At 34.4% G+C, this 17,080-nt stretch overlaps 1 protein-coding gene across 6 annotated transcripts in view; it reads left to right on the plus strand.

Annotated features, from left to right (window-relative positions):
• The window catches only part of LOC129951993 (paxillin), a 139,615-nt gene extending 126,130 nt beyond the window's left edge, over positions 1-13,485 (plus strand). For 5 of the 6 annotated variants that reach the window (XM_056064402.1, XM_056064399.1, XM_056064403.1 and 2 more), the window contains 3 exons: positions 5,477-5,944; positions 6,006-6,236; positions 13,099-13,485. In XM_056064402.1, the coding sequence (XP_055920377.1) occupies positions 5,477-5,944; positions 6,006-6,236; positions 13,099-13,365 (966 nt within the window). In that variant the 3' untranslated portion in view covers positions 13,366-13,485. Of the gene's footprint in view, positions 1-5,476; positions 5,945-6,005; positions 6,237-6,323; positions 7,169-13,098 lie in introns of those variants that run through there. The other variant, XM_056064404.1, reaches the window with a different exon arrangement.
• Positions 13,486-17,080: the final 3,595 nt, after the last annotated feature.

A 17,080-nucleotide genomic window follows, 5' to 3' on the forward strand; every position in this document is an offset into this window, starting at 1 on the left:
ATAGCTTTGTTTCTTCTTTTAAATTAGTAACGAATCCCACGTTCTTCGATTCAATTTGCAATAGAAATATATGTCCCGCAGAGACTTTAGACTTTAGAGAGGTGTGTCTTTGAAAACCAAGCCAAAAAACTCAACAGGCTTGTCCTCTTCTACCAAAACGTAAGGGGACTTCGTAGTAAGACTGCTGAGATTTGTCTCAACTCCCAATCATTTCCAAATGACGTATTCGTTTTGACAGAAACTTGGCTTAATTCAAGCTTTTCCGACACAGAACTTTTCAGCCAAGAGTTCGAAGTTTACATAAATGATCGTCATGTTGGTAATACAAAGGATTTAACCATTTCTGGAATTGCTGATACTTGAGAATTTTCTAATATTGACGAAGCAGTTTCAAATTTTTGTAAGATCCTTAATAATTGTTTAAAAAAAAATCGTCCTTTTAAGAAATCAAGAAATACTAACTTTAACCACCCTTGGTACACGAAAGAATTGCGTTTACTTCGTAACAAAGGAAATAAGGCATGGAAAACTAATCTCAAGACTCTGTCTCCAATCAACTTCTCTGTTTACGTTGAATTCTTTAGTGAATTTAAGTCTCTTTCTAATTTTGTATACGCTTGTTATGTTACTGATATGGGCACCTCTTTGAAAGAGAATCCTAACAAATTTTGGAAACTTGTAAACTTAAAGAAAAAATCAAATGGCTTCCCAGTTAACTTCACTTACAAGAACCTTTTGTTAGATAAAACTGTTAATATCTGTAACGCTCTCGCACAAATTTCCGTGAGTCATTTGTTAATAGTCTTCAAGAAGTTGATGAAGTATATTTTCATAATCTTCACTCCTTTTCGCAAACTAGCTGTTGTCACATCCCTGTGCTATAAAGTACGGTCCTTGATCTTTTATCTGCTTTGAATGATGACTGCTTAGCCGGTCCCGATGGTATTCCCCCGATAGTATTAATAAAGTGTAGTAATGCTTTAGTTGAACCCCTTACGTTCTTATTTTAACTTTCTCTAAAAACAAGCAAATTTCCCAGTATATGGAAGAAGAAGAAGAACATCAATTTTCAAAAAAGAATTCCTAAATTGTTTGAACAAGTTGTTTGTGAAAGTGTAGCATTTTTTAGTAAAAATCTCAACATGGTTTTGTGAAAAAAAGGTCAACCGTTACTAATCTCCTCACATTCTCAAACATATGTTCAAACGCTTTAGAACAAGGTTATGAAGTTGACTGTGTATACACTGACCTTTCTAAAGCTTTTGACCAACTTAGCCACGGAATTATTTTATTTAAACTAAAGGTTCTTGGTTTTCCATCATTTTTCTTAGCTTGGATTAAGTCATACCTTGAAAACAGATCCTACGAGGTAAAATTTAGAAATTGTCATTCTGAACCTTTTGTTGCTCAATCTGGTGTTACCCAGGGAAGCCATCTTGGCTCTTTTCTGTTCATCCTGTCTATTAATGACGTATCGTCATGTCTACGTTCAAGTGAAGTTCTCATTTTTGCTGATGACATAAAAGTATTTAAGATTAATGATCGTACCCTTTTACAATCCGACATTGATAGTTTGATTTTAGTGTGGGAAGATGCCAGACGATAACTTTACTAAAAAAAACGATTCGTCAGTGCATTTGATTATTGTATATCACAGCAAAAACTCTGTCGCGTCTCCACATTTAAAGATTTAGGTGTTTATTTCTGTTCCAACTTAGATTTACACATCACATTAATTTTATTGTCAATAAGGCAAGTTCTATGCTTGGTTTTATAAAACGCTGTGCAAAGGAGTTCAATGATCCCTATGTTACTCTTTCTTTGTATAATTGACATGCTCGTCCTCATCTTGAATATGCTTCGCAGGAATGGACTCCCTATTACGAAATTCATAGAAAACGAATTGAATCAATTCAACACAATTTCATTCCCTTTGCTCTAAAGGGTCTTCCTTGGGAAGATCCTTATGATCTGCGCCCCTATGAACAGCGTATTCAGCTTCTTCAATTGCCATCTCTCCATCAAAGGCGTGTTAATAGTGATTTAATATTTCTTCTTCAACTTATTAACTGTGAAATTGATGCACCTTATTTGCTATCCTGTGTAAAGTTGAATTACCGAGCCGGAACTCATCACCTACGTTCTTTTGATTGTACACATATTGACTTCCATAGAACTAACTATGGGAAAAATGAAGCTTTAAGTCGAATGAGCTTTTTATATAATTTAAACTGTTCATCGATAGATTTAAATAAGGTGGGATTAAAATCATTGTTTAGAACCAGTGCTCCACTATCGTAAACGTCTTTATTTTATTTTTGCTGTTCTGTATTAATTCATGTTAAATGTTAATTATGTTTTGTATTTTGTGCGTGTGTTAGGCTTTAATTGTATTATTATCTTGCTAACAACTTACACATGCACTTATGATGATCCTATGATCGTAGTTTGACGCTTGCTATAAGCTAACTACTTTCTGAAATTCTGAAGTTTAAAAAAAAAAACTATCTCATCTTTCCTAAGAGGTGCGGTGTGGATTCGGAGATTCAGGCGCTTCAGAAAGTATCGGCTGTACGTTGTTGTTTGCAAACACTCGGTTTCAAAAAAGTATAGAGTTTCGTTTTTAACCGAACCACTCGAATGTGGAATGCCTAATTACGCTCTTCTTCTTTTCATGTCATTTGTTCCAATATTTTTCTAAATCACTTAATTTCCAACGATCGCTTAAAATATTTCAAAATATAAGTAAAACATGGTTCGTAAAAGATTATTACTTAAGACAAATCTTGATGATTAAAATTCATAAACAATTATTTTTTGTACATCAAAATTATCGTTTGAGTTCTAATTATTTTTTGTAATATTTGTTTTGGTAATTTCTGCTTAAACTGTTCCAAAAACCAAAATGTTCAAAAACTCTTTGATGTTATCTAGTAACATACAAACCCAATTTACGACCGTGAAAAAATTATAAATCAATATTTTTATTTGTTATTCTTTGTTTGTAAAATTTGCCAAAGTAATTATTTGTTCTTTCTAATTTTATTTATTTACTGGCATGACTCTTGTTTAATCACATTGCTATTGTTTCTTTCCTGACGTCGCGTCAGCTGAAGAAAGTCGACGCCTGGTAATTGATTGACATCTCCCATTTGTATACAAAAATAATTAAGTATTTCTTATGTTTGTCTGATATTCCAAAAATGTCTTCTTTTTAAATGGTGACAAGTTGATACCTTATAAGATCCGAAATCAAAGCAATTGCTGAAGCTTTGGTTCGTTTCCCTTGTTCCTCCACAATAATAACAAGTTCAACTCTTGAGCACCACCTTAAATATTAATTTCTACTCATCCAACACTATAATATGTACTAAAAGTCTAAGTCTATATTGGTTTAGCTTCTAGACGCAAGGAGACATTTCATTTCAAAAAAGCGAAACAGGGATGGACATGGGAAAGTTTATTTGTAAAATATACAAAAATTTGCACACGGCCCGCAACTCATTTGGCTTCTAAATATTTTTCCCGCTTCTTCAGTAAATGAACGCAAAACAAAAAAAATTCTTATTCTTCTTATTTTTGTTGTTGTTAATAATTTAATAATAGTTTTTTTTTTATTTTGATTTAAAGAAAAAAATAAATATACATACTTAAACACTTTTTTGTGCTCTGATCTATTTCCTCACTCTCTTCCCTCCCGTATGTCACCCTCACCTCCACCCTGGGTGTAGTTTCCATGCGTTATGATTTGTTCAAACCAAAAACAAAACACCTTGTTTCTTTCAAAAATATACATTTTTGTTTTTTTCACAAGAAATGATACACAAACTTTCCGTCTCCATGATCTTCACGTGTTCCACCACAACCACCGCCATCTACCGCCACCAGTCATATCTTCAAGACTTTGTAGAGACTGCAAGTGCATTTTTTTTTAAATTCAAAAATACACTCAGAAACGACCCAGTTTTGTTAATACGCAAATTTCCATAAAAGACCCTCAATGTCATCGGTTCTACAATGCATATTGGAATCCCCCACCCATCAAGATCATCCTAGAAACTTCCAATGTCTGCTTAAAAGTGTCATAATCGGAACAAATTAAATCAAATCCAATCCAATCCAAAAAAATCACCCGGCACCACCGACCGGCAAAACCCCTATAGCTTCAAAAATGTGTTTTTAAGTGTAGGAGGCTGATTTTCAGACATCGAAAAGTTGTGGTTTTGGTTTATATCAAAGAGTGCGAAACACAAAAATTATAGATCACACTTTTTTGGTAGTGGAATCTTTTTTTGAAGATCGATTCGAAGGGACAGGGACGAACGACGACGTCGCAAGGGGGTTATTATATGTATGCGCCTGTCTACCGATGATGTCGACGCGAAAAATGAATATTTTTATATTTTGGTAACACACACACACACACTTATACATAAACACACGCTACAACACATAGGCAACAGAATATAACCATAGCCATTATACACACTATAACATCATCATTTTCAAAATTAGCCCCCAAAGTTTTGGGATTGCACATAAAAGTGTTTTCAGTTTAAACATTTCGATCAAACGATTTGGATCGTGCTTCTAAATCTTTATTCAAAAATAAAAATATAAATTCCAAGTAAGAAGAAGGAAGAAAAATTATTTTGTTCGTTTCAATATTTTTCGGTTCGGTTAGAGATTTTTTTAAAAAAATATTCGACCACAATTAAAATGGGACTAACTTTTTAAAAGAAACCTTAAGGAATCCTTTCCTACGATTCTACCTTTGGATTAACTTAATTGGAAAATTCTTTCGGTGAAAATTCGCGATCTTTTTTCGAAATCCTGAAACTTTCGGATATAACTCAACTGCTCAAACAAAAATCTTAATCCTATTGTTGACTTATATTGACATTTTTAAGGAAGATCTGCTTTTTCACTCTTGTCATATCAGTCCTGGTCTTTTCGGAAAGGATTTGAAAGTCTTTCGGGCTTGAGAGTTTGCTAATCATCAAGGCACATCCTACCTTTGAATATCAAACTTGGAAAAAAGCAACAACATCGAATGGAAAAAGGACTTTCATAAGGATACAGCTTTAAAACCATAAGTTGATCACAAAAAATCGAGCTATTCGCATTCGGATTAATAAAAATTTATGTCAAATTGACTTTTTCAATTTTAAACTCCAAAGATCGTAATTTTGACCTATTTTCCTTTCGATCGACCACAGAAAAACGTCCTTTTCAACATAAAAACAATCTCCAAGCGGTTACAAAATATATATCCACTCATATTAAGTTTCGAAATTCCTTTCCTGGAGCAAATTTTCGCTTTATTTTCTCATATCTACTCAAAGTTTTCTCCTAATTCAGTTCTCTTTCATTTTAATTTCGAAAATCCCTTCAAAACCTGTCTATTTTTAATTGATTCTATTGAAAATAAATTTTTTAAAACATTTATTAATAATTTTAATCATGTTTCTTGCAGGTCAATTCAGGTTCCCATCATCATCAAGCTGTTGTTACGGATTACGCCAAACCCAACAAAGGCATATCCCATTTAACTCAAACTGAAATAACTAAAACTTCTACAATTGTAGAAGATATTCATCATCCACCGTCACCACTACCACCACCACCACTAGCTTCTGCGGCTAATATTATTGGAGGCGATCAATTAGATTCTATGCTTGGTAGTTTACAAGCAAATATGTCTCGTCAAGGTGTCAATACTGTTCAAAAAGGCTGCTGCAATGCCTGTGAAAAACCAATTGTTGGTCAAGTAATTACTGCTTTGGGTAAAACATGGCATCCAGAGCATTTTACATGCAATCATTGTAGCCAAGAATTGGGTACACGCAATTTCTTTGAACGTGAAGGCTTCCCATACTGTGAGCCAGATTATCATAATTTGTTTAGCCCACGTTGTGCCTATTGTAATGGTGCTATTTTGGATGTAAGAAAAATACTATATTTATGTTAGAAAAATTAATTAATTTTATATTTTTGTTTTCTAGAAATGCGTCACAGCATTGGACAAGACCTGGCATACAGAACATTTCTTCTGTGCCCAATGTGGACAGCAATTCGGTGAGGATGGTTTCCATGAGCGTGATGGCAAACCATATTGTCGCACTGATTACTATGAAATGTTTGCACCCAAGTGCAATGGATGCAATCGTGCAATTATGGAGAATTATATCTCAGCCTTGAACTCACAATGGCATCCAGATTGCTTTGTTTGCAGGGTAAGTATCTTCCATCCACAAGTGGATTCTTTTTTTATTTATATATAATTTCAATCTTTTTTTTTATTTTCTAAAAATAATTTCTAGGATTGCAAAAAAGCCGTCCGAGGCAAGTCTTTCTACGCCATGGAAGGCAAACCTGTTTGCCCATCATGTGTGGGTGTAGATGAAGAGGAATAGGATTAAATTTCATTAGAAAAACACAAAGCAAAAACTTAGTCAGCTCTTTTCTCTTTGGTGTGAATCGTATTATTTGTATACGATTTGGTTTTCTTAATTTTTAATATATTTTATATATTTTCTTATCGCGCGAGATTTTAATGAAATCAATTTTCTTCCTCTTCCTCACTCTCCTCTCTCTCTCTCTACGGCACTACCTACCAGCAAGCAGTTCCTAAATGTTAGAACCTCACCATGATCATGGCCTGGCCGATTGCTTTTAAACTCTTGTTCAGTTTTAATTCTGGTATCCTTGTGAGGTTTTGATTTTTAATCACTCCCTCTAAAGGAATACAGAATCAATCTAACTGAATGTAACTATTAGCTCGATTTTGTGAGCTCGAGAAGAAAACAAAAAATACAAAAGAGTCAATAAAAGCATATCTGTGCCTTGGCAAGAAGAAAAACAAATATGATGGTCTCTGTCCTAAATGCCCCCTTTTGAAATTGTCTATTTTCTTTTTCAGCAAGAAATGATAAAAATCTAATTATCATTTTTATTTAATTAGTAATTTTAATCCAAAATCAATTTGACACTAAACCAAAAACTACAAAAATTGAAATTAAAAAAATTTAAAAAAAAATGCACTAAAACTTATTGTTAGGCTATAAGAATTATTATTATTATTATTAACTATTAGGGTTTTATTATTGTTAACTTGTAAATTTATATATTTATTTATAATAAATTAAAAAAAAAATAAAAAAAAAAACAAACAACAAAAAACAAAAAAACCAAAACAAAAAAAAAACACAACCACAAACAATTTATTTAGCTTAGGAATATTTTGGGACGAATCTCTGACAAGATTCCGTCTTCAAAGGTTTCCTTAAGAAAGGTTAGATTGAGGTAGTTCAATGTCAGTTGTTAGGCTACCTATCTGACGGTTAGATTTTTGTTCTTGTGGATTTTTGGTTTTGAGAGGAAGTTGTGTGCTCTTCTTTCTTTCGAATACTAAAATTCGCAAGATAGAAAATCTTCTCATCGGCAAAGGGGTCTAAACAGCATGACATTGTCCTTAGGAATACACAAACAAAATTACAGGTGTCATTGGCATTGACGGTCTTGAAGCGGTGTCGTGTGAAGTTGACATTGACACACCCGTCTTCACACGCTTCTCCGCCAGACACGTTGTTTTAATTTTAGGCCAGTGTTAGAGAGATGGATAGAACCTTGAATGTAGGTTAGTTAAGGGGGGTCATTGGCCTTGATATTTTTGTTTTGCAAGTTTTTGAAGTGTGTACATAGTTTTTGTTCGTTTGTTTATATTTACCGTTTAAAGTCAAGGTCAGTTGCAGTATTTTTATGACAAAAAAATATTTTTTGATGCTGGATAAATGCCAGAAATAAACGAGTATTTAAATAAATGTTGATTTATGTTTGTGGTCAAGTGTAGCCAAATATTAACATTTAAGTTTTTAATCTATGATAACTGCTCAAGCAAAACTTGAGATGTCTTAGAAAAGTGGCTTTTTATTGTTTTTGTTTTTTTGTTGCTTGTTTTTCAAAAAGATTTCAAATTTAAGCGGTTTTTAACGTTCGTAAAGATTTTCAACTTCCGGTTACTATTCGAAGTAGAACTTTTAAATTTTCAAAATTGACTTTTTTCTTATTAATTTTGTAAAAATTTTAAGCGTATGATAGTCTAAGGTATGAAACGCATAGAACTCCATCTAATGTCCATAATTGAAGACAAAAATGCCTTACATTAATTTCAATGGATTTTCGACACTAATATGTTAACCAAAAAATTATAATTAGTTGAAGAGAGGTCTGTTATTTTTGTAAGTATTGTTAACAATCTTTAAATATTGTCGTTATTAAACGTTAAGATTGTTACAATTTTTAACAATAGGACGAGATCACATTGTTTCTAAGCTCATTGATGAAGTGTCAAATAGTCATCATAACATTCCACATTGACAGTGTTGAACTTTCAAAATGAATGATTTGCTTACAAGCGAGTATTTTTTTTTTGCCATCGTCCATCCATCTTTTATTTGGTCTTCATCTCGGCCTTGATTCATTTGTAGGGGTATATTTGGCGTTCTTGAAATGTGACCTGCCCAGCCCAGCTCCATTTTAATTGTTTTATTCATTAAATTGTGTCTGTTATATTAGTTATTCTTCTTCTGATTTCGTCGCTTCTTATTCTTTGAACTGTAGTCACAACGTGCTGGGCCCCTCAGACTGGAGACATAGAGAAATCGATATCTTCAAAAGCAGCATCAGCTATTGGTGGTTCCTTCACTACTGTTTCAGTTCTTTTTGTTTGCTTAGGTAATTGAGGTCTTCTTCGAACTTTGATAACCACCGTTATGAGGCAGATTATAACTAGGAACCCAGTAGATCCAAATAGTGAGTTCTGATGAATTCGGTGGGTCCTGATTTCTTTCAAGATATTTTCTTGACTTCATTGAAGCTCTATTGCCTGCTCCAAGCTTGATATTTCCAAAGAAATATTTGACTGCCGTAAGATCGGTTGTTGTTGCTCCGTTTTAAAACTAAGCGAACTTAACTGCTCAGAGAGGTTGAATGATGGCAAAACTGAAGATTTCAATCTGCTTGTCATCATTTGTCTTCCAATAATTGTTGTAGTCTGGTCATGTATCAAGCAGTTTGATAGTAGCTTCACTATCCCACTACCTCTTAAGATACTGAATCGAAGTCGCAATTGATGTTAACTGTTGTAGAATTTGGAACACTTTGAATCCAAGTGTTCTGTTGATGCATCTCAATCCAGTACGTCTTTAGTGGGATATCTTTTACCAGACATGAATCTATTGGTTGTCGGTCGTTTTGAATTATTTTCACTTCACATGAACTGTCTGAATATCCACTTGTGTATAGCGGGTGTTGGAGAGTACACCAGTAAGTTTCAAATGGCCTTACCTTGCAACGCGAAAATTCTTCTTTGTTAAATGGATAGTAGTGGTTTCTTTCTAAACTTACAAGCAAATAGTCTGGTGATGGAACGATGCAAGTGAAATTTCCATTGTTGAAGGCTCGGAATGCGAGCACCTTATTCTTCGTTGTATAGCTACTTAAGGTTTTATATAGTGGTAGGATTGATTCGTGATGCCCTCTCCAGGAATCATCAATGTCCGGGGGATATTTTCATCTATTTTCGTTAGTTCATTTTTAAATTGTTGCACTTCAAGGATAAGTGGATGCATCTTTCCAGTATGTGTTGAAAGCAACATCTCGAGTAGTATGTCTTGAGTCGACTTATAATTTATCATTATAAGTGTGGCATTTAGAACTGCTGAGGAAAACAATTTCAAGTTTTTGTACCTTTTTTTTTCGTTTGAAAGTTTAGAAACAATGGTACTTAATAGCTGGATTTCTCTCTGGTTTTCTAATTGTTCCTTTTTAAAAATATTAACAGTTGACTCAATAATCATCGTCTGATTTTTTATAAGGTCTATTATCTGTTTTTCATTTTCGTTTACCGGTCCAATTGTCTCCTCATACTTGTCAGCGAATCTTTGATCAAGTATTCCAAAGTTCGTTGGTCACCGTTCCAATGAAATCAAATGGTGACCGTTTTTGTCTTCTAGCCGAGTTCTCATTAGCATGAAGAAGGATTTCGTTGTTGAGTTTGATTTGTAGAAGTTGATCTTTGAATTGAATCAACGTCTTGTAACATAACGTTGATTTGATCTGTTGATCCACAAAATAATTCCATTGAGCTAATTAATTTTGTGAACGTTTTGTACTGGTTCCAATAATTACTCATTATTAAAAACAAATCATTTTCCAAGAGCTAGAAATTAAACTGGCTTGTCCCACTTCTTTAAAATAAGTAGTCAAGCTCAGCAGTTCGAATAGTATGAATAGCCAAAAGAATGGCTAAGCTATATTCGTTGATTAGTTGACTTGTCAGACTTGTGTTTCTAGTTGTTTAAGTTTCGACACAGTTTAGCGATGGGCCGTTTAAAGTGTTTATTTTTTACTAAACACTGTAACTGTTCGAACACATTTGTCGGTGCCGGGGATAATTTCTGCTATTTTTCCCATCATCCATAGGGAAGAGCTCTACCGAGCAATGTCTAGTTTTGGCATCCTTGTCAAACTTATCCGTTTGTGCAGAATGGCGATGGAGAATGCACTGCTCTATCAAGGTCGGAAAAGATCTTACCGATGCATTTGATGTCAAAAAAGGTTTAAGACAAGGCGATGCACTGTCATGCGACTTCTTCAACATCGTTCTGGAAAGAATTGTGCAAAACTCAACCGTCTACACTAGAGGCACAATCTTCCAAAGGTCCATCCAATTACTCGGATACGCAGATGATATTCACATAATTGGAAGATCAAAGCGTGATGTCAGTGGAGCGTTTTTGAGCATTGCGACGGAAGCGAAGAAGATGGGTTTCGTGGCGCTGAGGCCTGGTCTCTGTCAAAAAAAGATGAAAACGAGAGAAAAACTCTTCGGGTGATTTTGGGTCCCGTACGTATAGATGGAGAATGAAGAAGAAGATATAACGACAAACTGTACGGGCTGTTCAGCGACACTGACCTAGTTAGCTGAATAAAAGTCCAACGGCTTAGATGGCAGGGTCATTTAGATCGAATGGACATCAACGCTCCAGCCCGGAAGGTCTACAAATCCAATCCCGAGGGACGGCGCAGTAGAGGAAGACCGCGATTAAGGTGGCGCACTCAGGTCGGTGAACCAACTTGGCGTACGAAACTGCAGACAGCTAGCTAGGGACCGAGAAATCTCTCATTTTGTGATTCCCATTTGTATGTTTCCTCAAAAGTAAAATTTTTTGGCAAAAGAGTTAATGGGCAAAGAATGTTATTACTTCCCGAATTTCTTAAATGTTTGACCTATTTCTATTGATTACAGTAACTTAAGGTCTTAGGTTTAATAAAAGAGTTCTCCCGACATTTTAATGCACTTAATATAAACTACATAAGAGACTTAATTTGCAGTCAACTGCTTTTTATGAACGTACATACATTGGACAGGTTCAGACGACATAAGGGACTTCAAAGTAAGGCAAGTTTCTAGCATCTGATTGGCCAGCTGCCAAAAAAATAAATGCCTTCCAATTAAGGCAAGTTTATTGGAAAGTTGTCTGGAAAGTAAATCAAGAAAAATCTCCCTTACTATCAAGTAAAGTCAACTTATGTCAAAATGACAACTGATCGTGTTTTTTCATTCAAGTGAAAGCTGAGCTTTGCTTTATTTTCCGCACAATTCCATTTAATGTTCTCTGTAAAAGGACTCCTTGTCAATTTAAATAAAAATAAGTAAGATTTCTCTACAATGCATAAGACAAATCGTAATGGACTTGAAGCTTGTCTGGGGAGTGGTTTGTAGACAATAATGCGTTTGGTAGGTCTTGCACTATGAACTCAATGTAGAGGTTTGTGAAGTAAAGTTCTGAATTTGAAATTCATGACACTTGGAAAACTAACTTATTGCCTTGGTTAAAATTTACATTCGAAGAATGAAGTTGACCGCGAAAATGAAGTCCCTTATGTTGCCTGAACCTGCCCATTTTGACAAGACAACTTGTTCCTTTTTCAAGTGTCATACATTTCAAACTCACAACTTTCCATCACTAAACTCTACCTTCTGTTGATCGTGCGAAAATTGCAAAAGACATTACTGTCTACAAAACACTTCTGAAATAAGCTATAAGTCCACCACGACTTGTATTGTGTACTCTAAAGAAATATTACCTTTTCCATAAAACATCAAATAGAATTATGCAGAAAATAAATAAATTGCATAGTAATAAAGTTCAGATTTCATTTGAATGAAAAAAAAAAAACATGTTTAGCTGTCATCTTGACATAAGCAGACATGACTTGGTAATTTTTTGACAGCTGGCCTATCAGATACTAAAAACTTCCCTTATGTCGCTTGAAACTGTTCGTTGATTTATTATTTTAACAGACAGAAAAGTTGTTCCTTTTTTTACAACTCACATTCTATGTATTTTGTTTATTTATTAGGTGCAAACTAAATCAGTCTGTCAATTTATCATAATTCAAATAAAAAGAGAAAAACAAAACTTAAAAACTTAAATTATTTTAAAATAAACTTATAGCGTACTTAAATGCGGAAGAATAAATTTAAAAAGAAATAATAAAAACTTGTCTCGTAAATTATTTGTTTATACAAATTCAAAATAGAAATGAAAATATTAAATTTATTTATTTTAAAAGACATGTTTTCAATTTTTGTATTTGTATGTTTCCCTCAAAGTCTTATTGATTTTGGAAACACTTCAAAAAGTATAAATTTCAATAGACTTAATGACGTCTATGTACCCACCCTACATATTTATTCAAAAAATATAATTTAGAAAAATAATATATAATAATATGTTCCTAATTGTTTTGGGAACAAAATATATACATATTACTTTCTCTTGTCGTTTATTGCTAAATAGACAAAAACGAAATGACAATTTGCTAAACATTTTCTATTAACTTGGCAAGAAGTCAAAAAAAGAAAGAAAAGAAATTAAAAACAATTTCCTTCAATTCACGTGAATTGTTTTTTCTGATTTCCTTGACTTTGATCTGAATTTAAAATAGAAAATATTTAAAAAACATTTATAATAATTTAATTAAATTAAATTTTCTCAAAAACATTCTCAAAATACGTTTTCTTTTCAGGATTGTCGACGACCCTTTCAAGGTGGTTCATTCTTTGATCATGAAGGTCTTCCCTATTGCGAGACTCATTACCATGCGAAACGTGGTTCCTTATGTGCTGGCTGCTCGAAACCAATTACTGGACGTTGTATTACAGCAATGTTCAAGAAATTCCATCCTGAACATTTCGTGTGTGCTTTTTGTTTGAAGCAACTCAACAAAGGAACCTTTAAGGAACAGAACGATAAACCCTACTGCCATGCATGTTTTGATAAAATATTCGGTTGAAAACCAAACCAATTTCAAATGAAATTGAAAAACAAAAGTAAAAAATTAAAAACTAAACTTGATTACTAAAATTAAAAACAAAAACAAAATTATAACAATATAAAATTCAAGTTCAACAATGAACAATATAAACAAAATGTCAATGTTACTTGTTAATTTTTATTTTTAAACACTAAATAAGTATCAAGTTATTCTTTTGTATAACATATAGAACTTAATAATTATATAAAACAAACATTAATTAATATCTAAACTTCCGATTAGTGCCAATCAAAATAAAAAAATAATAATTAATGACGATGTGACTATAAACAAATTAAAAAAACAAAAAAAATATTAAGCAATTTGTAAAATTAAAATGATATAAATCAAATTAAGGAAGGATGTGTTATAGAATAATTTATTAAATTTTATATAATTTTGCCTGTTACTCATTTTAATGTAATTTGTTCTTAACACACACACACACGCACATACATACATACACATATACATATTGATTCTTTTATTCTATACAATTTTCTAATAAAATGTTTTACTAAATTATAAATTTTGTATGGAAATTGTTTGTTCGCTTTTTTATTTACAACGATTATTCATTAAAATGTTTCCTTTTTTGTAATTGTTAATTTAAATAAAACAAAATTTAAAGATTTTATTTTTACGATAAACAAATGAAAATATTTTATGATTTATATCAATATTTGCAATTAAAATAAAAAAATAATATTTTTACAAATAAAAATAACGATTTTTCTTTCAAGTAAATTGTAGAAAAGTCAAAACTTGAAAACTATCTGTAGTTAACTTTTGTGCATCCAAAATATTTAAAACAAACATTCTAAACAGATAAGTTAAATAAATTAAACAACAGTCCGTTGAGAACTAGGGCTTGGTGACTCACAACTCTCAAGTCTCAACTATTCCTGTGTGCGAGTACTGTTGGCAGGGATGGAGGGGTCCTAGGGTTTTAGGGTTTTAAGCCGAATTCGAATGGTTAATTTAAGAAAGCACTTCTCATGACAAGAATTGCTATTGGAGAATTTTTCAATTCCACACAAGAAGCAGAACCCATGAAAAAAAAACTTTTGATGGCATTGCAGGAATCGAATCCAAGACCTCTAGCATCACAGTCCAACCATAACTACCTTACAACTACCTTACTGATCCCATACGGACTCTCTAAGTTAAACTGTAAAACTTAATATTAATGCCTTTCGGCCCTAAGATCTATTTTACTGTAATTCATTTCAATATCTCTTTATTTTTACTTAAAACTACTTAAAATTAGGTCTTTACATAGAACTTTAAACTAACTTAAACTACCTATAAACTGCTTAAAAGTAGAACAACCACAGCAGCAAATCTAACATTTTTGTTTTATATTTTTTTTTCGTATTCCATGTTTTTTTATTTTTTGTTGCAATTATTTTCTTTTTGTGCCACCATGCCTTTTCTACTTAAAACTAAACCCTGGAACTATAAAACAAGTTTGTAAGCTGGCCAAGGCTTAAAACCAAATCCCGACTAGCCACTATCAAGTGCCGATTGAAGCCACCAAAACTGGTTCTCCTGCTTCACCCTATAAGTTCGGTCCCGTTTGGACACAGTCCTACTAAACCGAAGGAGCTCTGCTACGCCGATTGTGCAGGAGTCGCCTATCCACGCTTCTTCGTCTGAAGTGGTAGATTAGCGGAACTGCCAATCTATTCTGTATCAGACCGCATCTATCTAACAAGAGGAATGCCTCTGGTGGAATGAAGCCGCTTAAGCGTGCACTTTCAAAATACTCGTCGTTCGAAAAGAACGCCCCGAAAATAACATTGTTGGTCGAAGACATACATAGCTCATGCAATGTGACCTCGAACTAGTTTTATCATTGACAATTCTGTTGATTCGAGCCCCGTTGTATAGGACCTCGTTGGAATAGTAATGCACGTAAGAAGATTCGGCTGTTCGATATAAGCCGGTACAGCGTCGTAAACACTGCCGTTCGAACACCCGAAACTACTCCATCTAGGAAGGGCCAACGTTGAACCACACAGGACAACCATAAACGATCATCGATATAAGGGACATGTAGCTAATTACCTTCACTATGGGGTCAAGCCGACTGCTGTAAAACAGCCGTTTCGTCAGAGCGAAAGCTCCTCTGGCCCTGGTCAGAGCAGCATTTAAATTTCTGTCGAAATATGAGTACTGATCTAACCAGATAGGTACTTCACTACACTTTTGCTCGCTAATGGCTGCCCATGAAGATCAGCGATGTCCATCTTAAGCCAATTCCTGCACGTATCCCTCGTGGCCCTAGCCAGTTTCAGTTTCCAGTCGTCGCAATATCGCTGAATCTTGTAGAAATCACGCTGTAAGAGAATTCTAATAACCTCAACCTTTCGGGCCGTTCTGTACGCAATTATATCGTCGGCGTACGCAATTGCCTTTGTAAGACTACCTATCAGCTCGCTGGTGTAAATGCTGAAGAAAATCGGCGAATTCACCGCTCCCTGTTGAAGACCATTTTTAATTGAGAATGTTGTGGTAGAAGTTGCATTGCCATTTTTGACAACAAACTTTCTACCGTTAAGCATATCATAAAGTATAAGCAACAATGGTTTGCTTATGCCAAGCCTGCTTAGTTTACGGTAAAGACCCTCTAACCATACGGTGTCAAAGGCCTTTTCCAAATCAACTAGAACAGCACCTGTGCATTGTTGTTTTGATTCATTCCATTGGATGTCGGAAACGAGTTTAGACGCAGCATGAATTGTCAATATGCATTATAATATGCATTATTCAGTGCATTGTTGAAGAGTGTTGTGTAAATGTCAATTGCTTCCATCGGTAAATGTCTTAGTACAACGTTGACTTTTTCTTTGTTATTGAGTTGAAGATGTGCTGAAGCTCAGCCTTCGTTACTAACAAGGGACTTGGTACCGTTTGTTCGGCGATTATGGCATTTGCTAAGGAATCGTCATCGAACCGCATGAAACCGCGGTTCTCAGAAAGCCATTGTGTCATATCATTTCGAAGGTAAGAGTGATTAAGTGGGACACTGTTTCCAGGTCGTGGTGGGGGATTAGTTAGTGGATTTAAGTTAGTTTGGGAAGCTGCAATAAAAGTTAATGTTAAAGGACGAGCAAGTGGAGGCAGTGTCTTTGGGATCAAAACTACCTTATTAAGAAACTACAGCTTTGAGGAACATGAAGGAGCTACGATTGTGAAACTTTTAAATGAAGATAATATGTAAATTATCTTACTTACTTACTTAAGGTGGCGCTACAGTCCTGTGTGAACTAGCGCCTCACCCAACAAACTTCTCCATCTAGCTCGGTCCCTATCTAGATGTCTCCAGTTTCGCGCTCCAAGTTGGGTGAGGTCACCTTCCACTTGTGCGCGCCATCTGATCCGCGGTCTTCTTCTACTGCGCTGTCCTGTGGGTGCGGATTCGAAGACTTTCCGGGCCGGAGCATTGGTTTCCATGTGCTCTACGTGACCCAGCCATCTTAGTCGTTGGACTTTTAACCTTCTGGCTAAGTCTACGTCGCTGTAAAGCCCGTACAGCTCGTCGTTGCATCTTCTCCTCCGCTTCCGTTCGATGCATACGGGACCGTAGATCACACGAAGAACTTTTATTTCGAAGCGGCTTTCATCCGCTTTTATCGTAGTCCATGCTTCTGCACCGTATAGCATGACAGGGATGATAAGGGTCTTATAT

The sequence above is a fragment of the Eupeodes corollae genome, chromosome 3 (assembly GCF_945859685.1).
Source record: "Eupeodes corollae chromosome 3, idEupCoro1.1, whole genome shotgun sequence".
Lineage (NCBI taxonomy): Eukaryota > Metazoa > Arthropoda > Insecta > Diptera > Syrphidae > Eupeodes > Eupeodes corollae.